This window comes from Pseudophryne corroboree (assembly GCF_028390025.1).
Source record: "Pseudophryne corroboree isolate aPseCor3 chromosome 6 unlocalized genomic scaffold, aPseCor3.hap2 SUPER_6_unloc_1, whole genome shotgun sequence".
Classification (NCBI taxonomy): Eukaryota; Metazoa; Chordata; class Amphibia; order Anura; family Myobatrachidae; genus Pseudophryne; species Pseudophryne corroboree.
In genome coordinates this window covers 1,894,652-1,908,683 of record NW_026967602.1, presented here as the reverse complement: position 1 = coordinate 1,908,683, position 14,032 = coordinate 1,894,652, and the positions used below count along the sequence as shown (strand labels likewise).

At 51.5% G+C, this 14,032-nt stretch overlaps 1 protein-coding gene across 2 annotated transcripts in view; it reads right to left on the bottom strand.

Moving 5' to 3' along the window:
* Positions 1–14,032, bottom strand: part of LOC134985596 (asialoglycoprotein receptor 1-like) — a 231,019-nt gene that overhangs the window by 205,602 nt on the left and 11,385 nt on the right. For both annotated transcript variants that reach the window (XM_063950412.1, XM_063950413.1), the window contains exons 4-5: positions 6,508–6,603; positions 6,371–6,430 (exon numbers count right to left, since the gene is read on the bottom strand). In XM_063950412.1, coding sequence (XP_063806482.1) covers positions 6,371–6,430; positions 6,508–6,603 — 156 coding nt within the window. The remainder of the gene's footprint in view (positions 1–6,370; positions 6,431–6,507; positions 6,604–14,032) is intronic.

The window sequence follows — 14,032 nt, the reverse complement described above, 5'->3', positions numbered from 1 at the left end:
AGGGATAGTAAGGAGCCCGACCATTATACGTGGCTGGTGGAGAGTAAGGGTTAAGAGGTGGAAGGGGTAGTAAGGAGTCTGACCATTATACGTGGCTGGTGGAGAGTAAGGGTTAAGAGGTGGAAGGGATAGTAAGGAGCCCGACCATTATACGTGGCTGGTGGAGAGTAAGGGTTAAGAGGTGGAAGGGATAGTAAGGAGCCCGACCATTATACGTGGCTGGTGGAGAGTAAGGGTTAAGAGGTGGAAGGGGTAGTAAGGAGCCTGACCATTACACATGTCTGGTGGAGAGTAAGGGTTAAGAGGTGGAAGGGGTAGTAAGGAGCCTGACCATTATACGTGTCTCGTAAAAGGGGTAGTAAGGAGCCTGACCATCTTATACGTGTCTGGTGGAAAGTTAGGGGTAAGAGGTGGAAGGGGTAGTAAGGAGTCTGACCATTATACGTGGCTGGTGGAGAGTGAGGGGTAAGAGATGGAAGGGGTAGTAAGGAGCCTGACCATTACACGTGTCTGGTGGAGAGTAAGGGTTAAGAGGTGGAAGGGGTAGTAAGGAGCCTGACCATTATACGTGTCTGGTGGAAGGGGTAGTAAGGAGCCTGACCATTATACGTGTCTGGTGGAAAGTTAGGGGTAAGAGGTGGAAGGGGTAGTAAGGAGCCTGACCATTAAACATGGCTGGTGGAGAGTAAGGGTTAATAGGTGGAAGGGGTAGTAAGGAGCCTGACCATTACACGTGGCTGGTTGAGAGTAAGGGTTAAGAGGTGGAAGGGGTAGTAAGAAACCCGACCATTATACGTGGCTGGTGGAGAGTAAGGGTTAAGAGGTGGAAGGGGTAGTAAGGAGCCTGACCATTATACGTGTCTGGTGGAAAGTTAGGGGTAAGAGGTGGAAGGGGTAGTAAGGAGTCTGACCATTATACGTGGCTGGTGGAGAGTAAGGGTTAAGAGGTGGAAGGGATAGTAAGGAGCCCGACCATTATACGTGGCTGGTGGAGAGTAAGGGTTAAGAGGTGGAAGGGGTAGTAAGGAGCCTGACCATTACACATGTCTGGTGGAGAGTAAGGGTTAAGATGTGGAAGGGGTAGTAAGGAGCCTGACCATTATACGTGTCTCGTAAAAGGGGTAGTAAGGAGCCTGACCATCTTATACGTGTCTGGTGGAAAGTTAGGGGTAAGAGGTGGAAGGGGTAGTAAGGAGCCTGACCATTAAACATGGCTGGTGGAGAGTAAGGGTTAATAGGTGGAAGGGGTAGTAAGGAGCCTGACCATTACAAGTGGCTGGTGGAGAGTGAGGGGTAAGAGGTGAAAGGGGTAGTAAGGAGTCCGACCATTATACGTGGCTGGTGGAGAGTGAGGGGTAAGAGGTGGAAGGGGTAGTAAGGAACCTGACCATTATACGTGGCTGTGGCAGAGGTAGTAAGGAGCCTGACCATTATACGTGTCTGGTGGAAGGGGTAGTAAGGAGCCTGAACATGATACGTGTATGGTGGAAAGTGAGGGGTAAGAGGTGGAAGGGATAGTAATGAGCCTGACCATTATACGTGTCTGGTGGAAGGGGTAGTAAGGAGCATGACCATTATACGTGGCTGGTGGAGAGTGAGGGGTAAGAGGTGGAAGGGGTAGTAAGGAGCCTGACCATTATACGTGTCTGGTGGAAGGGGTAGTAAGGAGCCTGACCATCATAAGTGTCTGGTGGAAAGTTAGGGGTAAGAGGTGGAAGGGGTAGTAAGGAGCCTGACCATTAAACATGGCTGGTGGAGAGTAAGGCTTAATAGGTGGAAGGGGTAGTAAGGAGCCTGACCATTACACGTGGCTGGTGGAGAGTAAGGGTTAAGAGGTGGAATGGGTAGTAAGGAGCCCGACCATTATACGTGGCTGGTGGAGAGTAAGGGTTAAGAGGTGGAAGGGGTAGTAAGGAGCCTGACCATTATACGTGTCTTGTGGAAAGTTAGGGGTAAGAGGTGGAAGGGATAGTAAGGAGTCTGACCATTATACGTGGCTGGTGGACAGTAAGGGTTAAGAGGTGGAAGGGGTAGTAAGGAGCCTGACCATTATACGTGTCTGGTGGAAGGGGTAGTAAGGAGCCTGACCATTATACGTGTCTGGTGGAAAGTTAGGGGTAAGAGGTGGAAGGGGTAGTAAGGAGCCTGACCATTAAACATGGCTGGTGGAGAGTAAGGGTTAATAAGTGGAAGGGGTAGTAAGGAGCCTGACCATTACACGTGGCTGGTGGAGAGTAAGGGTTAAGAGGTGTAAGGGGTAGTAAGGAGCCTGACCATTATACGTGGCTGGTGGAGAGTGAGGGTTAAGAGGTGGAAGGGGTAGTAAGGAGCCTGACCATTATACGTGTCTGGTGGAAAGTTAGGGGTAAGAGGTGGAAGGGGTAGTAAGGAGTCTGACCATTATACGTGGCTGGTGGAGAGTGAGGGGTAAGAGATGGAAGGGGTAGTAAGGAGTCTGACCATTACAAGTGGCTGGTGGAGAGTGAGGGTTAACAGGTGGAAGGGGTAGTAAGGTACCTGACAATTATACGTGGCTGTTGGAGAGTGAGGGGCAAGAGGTGGAAGAGGTAGTAAGGAGCCTGACCATTATACGTGTCTGGTGGAAGGGGTAGTAAGGAGCCTGAACATGATACGTATCTGGTGGAAGGGATAGTAATGAGCCTGACCATTATACGTGTCTGGTGGAAGGGGTAGTAAGGAGCATGACCATTATACGTGGCTGGTGGAGAGTGAGGGGTAAGAGGTGGAAGGGGTAGTAAGGAGCCTGACCATGATACGTGTCTGGTGGAAAGTTAGGGGTAAGAGGTGGAAGGGATAGTAATGAGCCTGACCATTATATGTGTCTGGTGGAAAGTAAGGGGTAAGAGATGGAAGGGGTAGTAAGGAGAATGACCATTATACATGGCTGGTGGAGAGTGAGTGTTAAGAGGTGGAAGTGGTAGTAAGGAGCCTGACCATTACACGTGGCTGGTGGAGAGTAAGTGTTAAGAGGTGGAAGGGGTAGTAAGGAGCCTGACCATTACACGTGGCTGGTAGAGAGTAAGGGTTAAGAGGTGGAAGGGGTAGCAAGGAGCCTGACCATTATACGTGTCTGGTGGAAAGTTAGGGGTAAGAGGTAGAAGGGGTAGTAAGGAGTATGACCATTACACGTGGCTGGTGGAGAGTGAGGGTTAAGAGGTGGAAGGGGTAATATGGAGCCTGATCATTATACGTGGCTGGTGGAGAGTCAGGGGTAAGAGGTGGAAGGGGTAGTAAGCAGCCTGGCCATTATACGTGGCTGGTGGAGAGTGAGGGATAAGAGGTGGAAGGGGTAGTATGGAGCCTGATCATTACACGTGGCTGGTGGAGAGTGAGGGGTAAGAGGTGGAAGGGGTAGTTAGGAGCCCGACAATTATACGTGGCTGGTGGAGAGTGAGGGGTAAGAGGTGGAAGGGGTAGTAAGGAGCCTGACCATTATACGTGGCTGGTGGAGAGTGAGGGGTAAGTGATGGAAGGGGTAGTAAGGTGCCTGACCATTTTACATGGCTGGGGAAGAGTGAGGGGTAAGAGGTGGAAGGGGAAGTATGGAGCCTGATCATTACACTTGGCTGGTGGAAAGTGAGGGTTAAGAGGTGGAAAGGGTAGTAAGGAACCTGACCATTATACGTGGCTGTTGGAGAGTGAGGGGTAAGAGGTGGAAGAGGTAGTAAGGAGCCTGACCATTATACGTGTCTGGTGGAAGGGGTAGTAAGGAGCCTGACCATTATACGTGTCTGGTGGAAGGGGTAGTATGGAGCCTGACCATTATACGTGTCTGGTGGAAAGTTAGGGGTAAGAGGTGGAAGGGGTATTATGGAGCCTGATCATTACACGTGGCTGGTGGAGAGTGAGGGGTTAGAGGTGGAAGGGGTAGTAAGGAGCCTGACCATTATACGTGTCTGGTGGAAAGTTAGGGGTAAGAGGTGGAAGGGGTAGTAAGGAGCATGACCATTATACGTGTCTGGTGGAAGTGGTAGTAAGGAGCCTGACCATTACACATGGCTGGTGGAAAGTTAGGGGTAAGAGGTGGAAGGGGTAGTAAGGAGTCTGACCATTACACGTGGCTGGTGGAGAGTGAGGGGTAAGAGGTGGAAGGGGTAGTATGGAGCCTTATCACTACACGCGGCTGGTGAAGAGTGAGGGGTAAGAGGTGGAAGTGGTAGTAAGGAGCCCTACCATTATACGTGGCTGGTGGAGGGTAATAGGTGGAAGGGGTAGTATGGAGCCTGATCATTACATGTGGCTGGTGGAGAGTGAGGTGTAAAAGGTGGAAGGGGTAGTAAGTAGCCTGACCATTATACGTGTCTGGTGGAAAGTTAGGGGTAAGAGGTGGAAGGAGTAGTAAGGAGCCTGACCATTATACGTGGCTGGTGGAGAGTGACCGGTAAGATGTGGAAGGGGTACTAAGGAGCCTCACCATTATTCGTGTCTGGTGGAAAGTTAGGGGTAAGAGGTGGAAGGGGTAGTAAGAAGCCCGACCATTATACGTGGCTGGTGGAGAGTGAGGGGTAAGAGGTGGAAGGGATAGTATGGAGCCTGATCATTACACGTGGCTGGTGGAGAGTGAGGGGTAAGAGGTGGAAGGGGTAGTAAGGAGCCTAACCATTATACGTGTCTGGTGGAAGGGGTAGTAAGGAGCCTGACCATTACACGTGTCTGGTGGAAAGTTAGTCATAAGAGGTGAAAGGGGTAGTAAGGAGCATGACCATTATACGTGGCTGGTGGAGAGTGAGGGGTAAGAGATGGAAGGGGTAGTAAGGAGCATGACCATTATACGTGGCTGGTGGAGAGTGAGTGTTCAGAGGTTTAAGGGGTATTAAGGAGCCTGACCATTACACGTGGCTGGTGGAGAGTAAGGGTTAAGAGGTGGAAGGGGTAGTAAGGAGCCTGACCATTACACGTGGCTGGTGGAGAGTAAGTGTTAAGAGGTGGAAGGGGTAGTATGGAGCCTGACCATTATACGTGTCTGGTGGAAAGTTAGAGGTAAGAGGTGGAAGGGTTAGTAAGGAGTCTGACCATTACACGTGGCTGGTGGAGAGTGAGGGGTAAGAGGTGGAAGGGGTAGTAAGGAGCATGACCATTATACGTGGCTGGTGGAAAGTTAGGGGTAAGAGGTGGAAGGGGTAGTAAGGAGCCCGACCATTATACGTGGCTGGTGGAGAGTGAGGGGTAAGAGGTGGAAGGGATAGTGTGAAACCTGATCATTACACGTGTCTGGTGGAAAGTTAGGGGTAAAAGGTGGAAAGGGTAGTAAGGAGTCTGACCATTACACGTGGCTGGTGGAGAGTGAGGGGTAAGAGGTGGAAGGGGTAGTATGGAGCCTGATCATTACACGTGGCTGGTGAAGAGTGAGAGGTAAGAGGTGGAAGGGAGAGTAAGGAGCCCTACCATTATATGTGGCTGGTGAAGAGTGGGGGGTAAGAGGTGGAAGGGGTGGTATGGAGCCTGATCATTACACGTGGCTGGTGGAGAGTGAGGGGTAAAAGGTGGAAGTGGTAGTAAGGAGCCTGACCATTATACGTGTCTGGTGGAAAGTTAGGGGTAAGAGGTGGAAGGAGTAGTAAGGAGCCTGACCATTATACGTGGCTGGTGGAGAGTGACCGGTAAGATGTGGAAGGGGTACTAAGGAGCCTGACCATTATACGTGGTTGGTGGAGAGTGAGGGGTAAAAGGTGGAAGGGGTAGTAAGGAGCTTGCCCATTATACATGGCTGGTGGAGAGTGAGGGGTAAGAGATGGAAGGGGTAGTAAGGAGTCTGACCATTATACGTGGCTGGTGGAGAGTGAGGGGTAAGAGATGGAAGGGGGAGTAACGAGTCTGACCATTATACGTGGCTGGTGGAGAGTGAGTGGTAAGAGGTGGAAGGGGTAGTAAGGAGCTTGCCCATTATACATGGCTGGTGGAGAGTGAGGGGTAAGAGGTGGAAGGGGTAGTAAGGTGACTGACCATTATATGTGGCTGGTGAAGAGTGAGGGGTAAGAGGTGGAAGGTGTAGTAAGGAGTCTGACCATTATACGTGGCTGGTGGAGAGTGAGGGGTAAGAGGTGGAAGGGGCAGTAAGGAGTCTGACCACCCCCTCACATACTGCCAGTCACATTCATAACCCCTATTTCCATCTTTTTGCCTTTCTCCAGCCACACTAAGGTGCCAGTCTCTGTGCCCCTAGTCAGTGGTGGCAGTGGGAAAGTGGTAGCGGTAACACAGAACATGTAACTGAATAAATGTTGATAGTCTTACAAGAACAGTAGTCGGAGAAGTGGTGCTATAGCATATCCCAGCCAACACTGACCACGGCTCAGAGTTCCATCTCTTGGCCATCATTCTCCTCTATTATAAATCCACTATCTCTCACCTTTAGAGCGGTCCTTTATCGTTGCCTCAATGTCCTTCAGCTTCTCCTTCATTACAGCACCTGTGGGCAGGAAATAGTTACAGGATAAGAGGACTGAGCACGGACTCTGTCCTGACCACCCCTGACCCCTGACTCACCATCCTGAGACAGACGCACCACTATTGAGTTTAGACTGGCACTCAGATTTCCAAGCTTGGATTCGAAGCTCTGCTCTGTCCGGTTTACCCCATTGTCTATGGTAGAGAAACAAGCCAACGTTTATTCTCAGTAATTATGAGTGATCCTGATACAGAGTCAGGGTAGGACAGATAACAGGGGTATGTAGCCTAAAGGAGCATGCAGGGGTAAGTTACTGTATGGGAGTGGAATGAATCCAACACTCAGTGGTCCTGTACCCGGGGTATATGGATACCTTCAATGCTTTGGAGACTTTAAAGAGTCTGACTAAACATGGTGGTGAGTTCCAGAGGTGGGCACGTGGAGGTAAGTGTGATAAGAAATGATGCTGGGTAGAGGTGAGGTGGAGATCACAGGAGAAGCGGAGAGGGCAGGAGGGAGCGCGGAGACACATGGGCCCTCATTCCGAGTTGTTCGCTCGCTAGCTGCTTTTAGCAGCATTGCACACGCTAGGCCGCCGCCCTCTGGGAGTGTATCTTAGTTTAGCAGAATTGCGAACGAAAGATTAGTAGAATTGCTACTAAATAATTCCCTGCAGTTTCTGAGTAGCTTCAGACCTACTCCTAGACTGCGATCAGCTCGGTCCGTTTAGTTAGTGGTTTGACGTCACAAACACGCCCTGCGTTCGGCCAGCCACTCCCTCGTTTCTCCAGACACTCCCGCGTTTTTTCCTGACACGCCTGCGTTTTTTAGCACACTCCCAGAAAACGCTCAGTTACCACCTAGAAACGCCCCTTTCCTGTCAATCATTCACCGATCAGCAGAGAAACTGAAAAGCGCCGCAGGATCCACAGCAAATCTACTGTGTGCCTTGCGCTTGCGCATTTTGCAACAAATCGCAGCATAGCGAAAATCGGCAACGAGCAAACAACTCGGAATGAGGGCCACGGTTAGGTATTTAGATGGTTTGGAGCTTTATATGCTAGGTGAGGCGTTTGGACTGGAATCTCGGATGTACTGTATTGGGAGCTAGTAAAGCAGGTTGCAGAAGCCATGGCATTAGAGAGGAAAATGAGATGAGTAGCATTAAGTATTGTTTACAGTGGGGAGAAGCGATAGAGAGAGAGAGGACAGAGAGAGGACAGAGAGGAGAAGGTAGAATAAAAGGAAATGATGAGTGCATAGATGAGAGTTTTGGTAGCACCAGGGAAAGAGAAAGCCGGATTGTGGAAAGGTCCTTGAACTGGAAGCGGCAAGACTGAGAGATGGCCTGAATGTAACAGAGAGTGGAGGTGAGGAGGACACAGAGTTCTGTGGACTTGGAGAACAGAAGAGAGGGTGATGTTATCAACACAGAGAGGGATGGTTTGGAGGGACCATGCAAGGGCAGAAGACAATGAGATTTTTCTTGGCCATATTAAGTGTCAGGAAGCACTGGGACTTCACATCCATGAGTAGATGGCAGAAAGGTAGTGATGGGTGCTGGAGATAATGGAAGGAGAGAGGCCAGAGAAGAAAGCGTCTTCATATTATACCGTAGATGGTGTCGGTGACCGAAGGAGATTATGGAATTTCTAAGGGTATAGGTGCAGAGCGAGAAGAGAATGGGCGCCAAGATGAATCCTTGTGGGATGTCAGACGGAGGTAGAGAATGAAAATGAGAAGTTGCTGAGGTAGGAGGAGAACCGCCAGAGGACAGAGTTACAGTGGCTGATGGGGAGGAGGATACTCAGGGCAGGGTGGTTGGCAGTGTCAACACTAACAGGCAAACCAAGGAGGATGATAAGAGAGAAGTGGCCATAGGTCATATTTGGTGAGGGCAGTTTCTGAGGATTGGGTGAGAAGAACCTCACTGAAGAGGGTGAGCAGGGGGTTGAAGGAAAGGAATGTGGTGAGGCATAGGGGAGCAGAGTACTAGTTAGCAAGTCTAGGTCAAGCGAGGCTTTCTTAAGGATGTGAAAGACAAGGGGGTATTGAAGTATTAGGGGCAGAGCAGGAAAGAGTGACAGATGGGTGAGAGCAAGCGTAATGAGTGGATGGGAGAGAATGGGGTCGGGACAGGTCAATGTCGGGGGGAGAAGATAGAAAGGGCGCTGAGATAGGTGTGGGAGTGTGGAGGTGGTATGGTGGAGGTGCAAATGGCTTCTAGGTGGCAAAGTAGAGAGCAGAGAGTTGGGAGCAGAGGAGACAGACGAGGAATGCACAGAAGCAATGTGTAGAATTAGAGGGGAAAGGCATTGACACAAAACTTTTTGCTGGGAGACAAGGCAGAGCCGATGTAAGAGAGCAGGGTGGTGAGAGGGTGAAAGCCAGGACCACAGAGTCATGAGTAGAAGTGTAACTGTAGTAGTGTGAGACGCTTGGTCAGGGCAGGAGAAGGCGGAGATGGGAGAGAGGAAGATGTCCGGCAATGGGGGTAGTTAGTGAAGTCAGAGATGTTGCACTGGTGATAGAACACTAGGTGAAAGGAGTGACGGCTGGAGTGGGAGGTGAGAGGTCCACTGGGAAACATCAGAGATGAGTGGGAGCAGTTTAGAAGGAGCTTCATGCGTGAGACTGGATACTGGGGTATGGAGCTCACCTGTGATATGGGAGGAAGGTTAGGGGAACAGAAGTGGGGCATCCAGGCAGCATGATGATCAAGCACTGGAGCTGAGTTTGGGCAGATCCTGGGGGGTATTTTTAGGCAAGAAAATGTAAAGGATGGAGACTACCTGCAGGACATACAGAAGCCACGGAGCAGAAGGGACGAGACTTCCTCAGACAGTGTGTGAGCAGGATACAATGTCTCCCAGTGTGGAACCTCTACAGCAGGGGTGGGGAACCTCAGGCTCGGGGGCCGTATAAGGCCCACAGAGCCACTTGATCAGGCCCGTCCATGCTCACCTAAACGAGGGAGATGCCGGGCGCACGCTGAGATTTTGTTACTAGCGGACGCCCGGCTTCTTCCCCTCAGCAGCAGCCGGAGGCAGGAGCCCACTCCTGAGCTCCGGCTTCCGGCTCTGGCAGTATGCGTGTGCTGCTGTGCGGTGCTATGGGACAGATGTCATGACGTCTCTCCCATAGTTCTGAGGTGCGGGCGTGCAGGCGGAGGGCAGCAGTCCGGAGCCAGGAGCAGGGCTGGTGAGTATTGTGGTTTTTTTTTCTTTTAATGTGTGTGTGTGTGTGTGTGTGTGTGTGTGTGTGTGTGTGTGTGTGTGTGTGTGTGTGTGTGTGTGTGTGTAAGCGTTGCTACTAGGGGGCATATCTAATGGGGCATAACAACTGACTGGAGGCATATCTAATGGGGCATAACAACTGACTGGAGGCATATCTAATGGGGCATAACAACTGACTGGAGGCATATCTAATGGGGCATAACAACTGACTGGAGGCATATCTAATGGGGCATAACAACTGACTGGAGGCATATCTAATGGGGCATAACAACTGACTGGAGGCATATCTAATGGGGCATAACAAGTGACGGGGCATATCTGATGGGGCATAACAAGTGACAGGGCATATCTAATGGGGCATAACAACTGACTGGAGGCATATCTAATGGGGCATAACAACTGACTGGAGGCATATCTAATGGGGCATAACAAGTGACTGGGGGCATATCTAATGGGGCATAACAACTGACTGGGGGCATATCTAATGGGGCATAACAAGTGACGGGGCATATCTAATGGGGCATAACAACTGACTGGAGGCATATCTAATGGGGCATAACAACTGACTGGAGGCATATCTAATGGGGCATAACAAGTGACTGGGGGCATATCTAATGGGGCATAACAACTGACTGGAGGCATATCTAATGGGGCATAACAAGTGACGGGGCATATCTAATGGGGCATAACAAGTGACAGGGCATATCTAATGGGGCATAACAAGTGACTGGGGGCATATCTAATGGGGCATAACAAGTGACTGAGGGCATATCTAATGGGGCATAACAAGTGACCGGGGGAATATCTAATGGGGCATAACAAGTGACTGGAGGCATATCTAATGGGGCATAACAACTGACTGGAGGCATATCTAATGGGGCATAACAAGTGACTGGGGGCATATCTAATGGGGCATAACAACTGACTGGAGGCATATCTAATGGGGCATAATAAGTGACAGGGCATATCTAATGGGGCATAACAAATGACAGGGCATATCTAATGGGGCATAACAAGTGACTGGGGGCATATCTAATGGGGCATAACAAGTGACTGAGGGCATATCTAATGGGGCATAACAAGTGACCGGGGGAATATCTAGTGGGGCATAACAAGTGACCGGGGGCATATCTAATGGGGCATAACAAGTGACCGGGGGAATATCTAATGGGGCATAACAAGTGACTGGGGTCATATCTAATGGGGCATAACAAGTGACTGGGGGTATATCTAATGGGGCATAACAAGTGACTGGGGGCATATCTAATGGGGCATAACAACTGACTGGGGGCATATCTATTGGGGCATATCTACTGGGGCATAACTACTGACTGGGGGCATAACTACTGACTTGGGGTATATCTACTGGGGGCAGGCTAATTATTAAGTTGATAATTTTTGTATGGCCCCCCGAAGGATTTTATAAATATCCAAAAGGCCCTTGAAGAAAAAAGGTTCCCCACCCCTGGTCTACAGGCTGTGACCATGGATTGGTTTACAGGGACCCCTCCCTATCAGGACTGTATTATCCATAAGGCTGACTAGGCTGAAGCCTAGGGGCCCCGCAGGAACTAGGGCTCAGTAAAATACTTATTATTTATACTTTATTTTGGCTAGGTCTCTGTGTCCGTGTGATTACTGAGAGTGTAAATAAAGGCGTGAGCTCTGCTTCCCAAACATCTGCCTGAGAGTTTGACACGGGGATGGGTAGTGAGGGGGCTCGAAATACCTGAAGGTCTAGGGGCCCGACCATGGGATAATCAACTTTAAATGAGCCCCTTAATACTGGGATATCTTCTGTACACCACAACGGGGAGCGTACACTCCGCGATCAGCAGATTGTGCTAAAGGTGTTCCTAAAGAATGAGCTGATGCCCCACCCTCAGTGGGGTCCTTCATTATAGTGGGAGTATACCATCCAGGAAGGTCTACAGAAGAGTAGTCTTTTGACCCTCATTACACATTTATATACAAGAACATACCCCCCTCCGGTTCCTCACATCTCCCCTTACCTGTCTCCTCTCTTTACACCTTTTCCTCACCTGTCACCATTGTACCCCTATCCATCCTGCTCCCTGTCCCGTCTTTGAGGTCCCCCTCTTCATATCTCCTTCCCATGTTACCTCTGTTTTCCCGCTGCATGTCATACGTTATGTAACGGGGAGCAGTACACCCTGAGTAACAGTAGCACCACTAACAGAGACCTTTCCCTTCCTCCCTGAGGTGAGCGCAATACTAAGAACTATGAACTAGAACTATGTAGGAGGTACTGGGGACACCTGTCAGGAGGTACTGGGGACACCTGTCAGGGGGTACTGGGGACACCTGTCAGGAGGTGCTGGGGACACCTTGTCAGGAGGTGCTGGGGACACCTGTCAGGAGGTACTGGGGACACCTGTCAGGAGGTACTGGGGACACCTTTCAGGAGGTACTGGGGACACCTGTCAGGAGTTTCTGGGGACACCTTGTCAGGAGGTACTGGGGACACCTTGTCAGGAGGTGCTGGGGACACCTTGTCAGGAGGTGCTGGGGACACCTTGTCAGGAGGTACTGGGGACACCTTGTCAGGAGTTACTGGGGACACTTTGTCAGGAGTTTCTGGGGACACCTTGTCAGGAGGTACTGGGGACACCTTGTCAGGAGTGCTGGGGACACCAGTCGGGAGGTGCTGGGGACACCTGTCGGGAGGTGCAGGGGACACCTGTCGGGAGGTGCTGGGGACACCTGTCGGGAGGTGCTGGGGACACCTGTCGGGAGGTACTGGGGACACCTTGTCAGGAGTTTCTGGGGACACCTTGTCAGGAGGTACTGGGGACCCCTTGTCAGGAGGTACTGGGGACACCTTGTCAGGAGGTACTGGGGACACCTTGTCAGGAGTTTCTGGGGACACCTTGTCAGGAGGTACTGGGGACCCCTTGTCAGGAGGTACTGGGGACCCCTTGTCAGGAGGTACTGGGGACACCTTGTCAGGAGGTGCTGTGGACACCTTTCAGGTGATACTGGGGACACCTTGTCAGGAGGTACTGGGGACACCTTGTCAGGAGGTGCTGGGGACACCTTGTCAGGAGGTGCTGGGGACACCTTGTCAGGAGGTGCTAGGGACACCTTGTCAGGAGGTACTGGGGACACCAGTCAGGAGGTGATGGGGACACCTGTCAGGAGGTACTGGGGACACCTTGTCAGGAGTTTCTGGGGACACCTTGTCAGGAGGTACTGGGGACACCTTGTCAGGAGGTACTGGGGACACCTTGTCAGGAGGTACTGGGGACACCTTGTCAGGAGGTACTAGGGACACCTTGTCAGGAGATACTGGGGACACCTTGTCAGGAGGTACTGGGGACACCTTTCAGGTGATACTGGGGACACCTTGTCAGGAGGTGCTGGGGACACCTGTCAGGAGGTACTGGGGACACCTTGTCAGGAGGTGCTGGGGACACCTTGTCAGGAGGTGCTGGGGACACCTTGTCAGGAGGTACTGGGGACACCTGTCAGGAGGTGATGGGGACACCTGTCAGGAGGTACTGGGGACACCTTGTCAGGAGTTTCTGGGGACACCTTGTCAGGAGGTACTGGGGACACCTTGTCAGGAGGTACTGGGGACACCTTGTCAGGAGGTACTGGGGACACCTTGTCAGGTGGTGCTGCGGACACCTTTCAGGTGATACTGGGGACACCTTGTCAGGAGGTACTGGGGACACCTTGTCAGGAAGTACTGGGGACACCTTGTCAGGAGGTACTGGGGACACCTTTTGTCAGGAGGTACTGGGGACACCTTTTGTCAGGAGGTACTGGGGACACCTTTTGTCAGGAGGTACTGGGGACACCCTTTGTCAGGAGTTTCTGGGGACACCTTGTCAGGAGGTACTGGGGACACCTTGCCAGGAGGTACTGGGGACACCTTGCCAGGAGTTTCTGGGGACACCTTGTCAGGAGTTTCTGGGGACACCTTGTCAGGAGGTACTGGGGACACATTGTCAGGGGGTGCTGGGGACACCTTGTCAGGAGGTACTGGGGACACCTTGTCAGGTGGTGCTGGGGACACCTTGTCAGGAGGTACTGGGGACACCATGTCAGGAGGTACTGGGGACACCTTGTCAGGGGGTACTGGGGACACCTGTCAGGAGGTGCTGGGGACACCTTGTCAGGAGGTGCTGGGGACACCTTGTCAGGAGGTACTGGGGACACCTTGTCAGGAGGTGCTGGGGACACCTTGTCAGGAGTTTCTGGGGACACCTTGTCAGGAGGTACTGGGGACACCTTGTCAGGAGGTAATGGGGACACCTTGTCAGGAGGTACTGGGGACACCTTGTCAGGGGGTGCTGGGGACACCTTGTCAGGAGGTGCTGGGGACACCTTGTCAGGAGGTGCTGGGAACACCTTGTCAGGA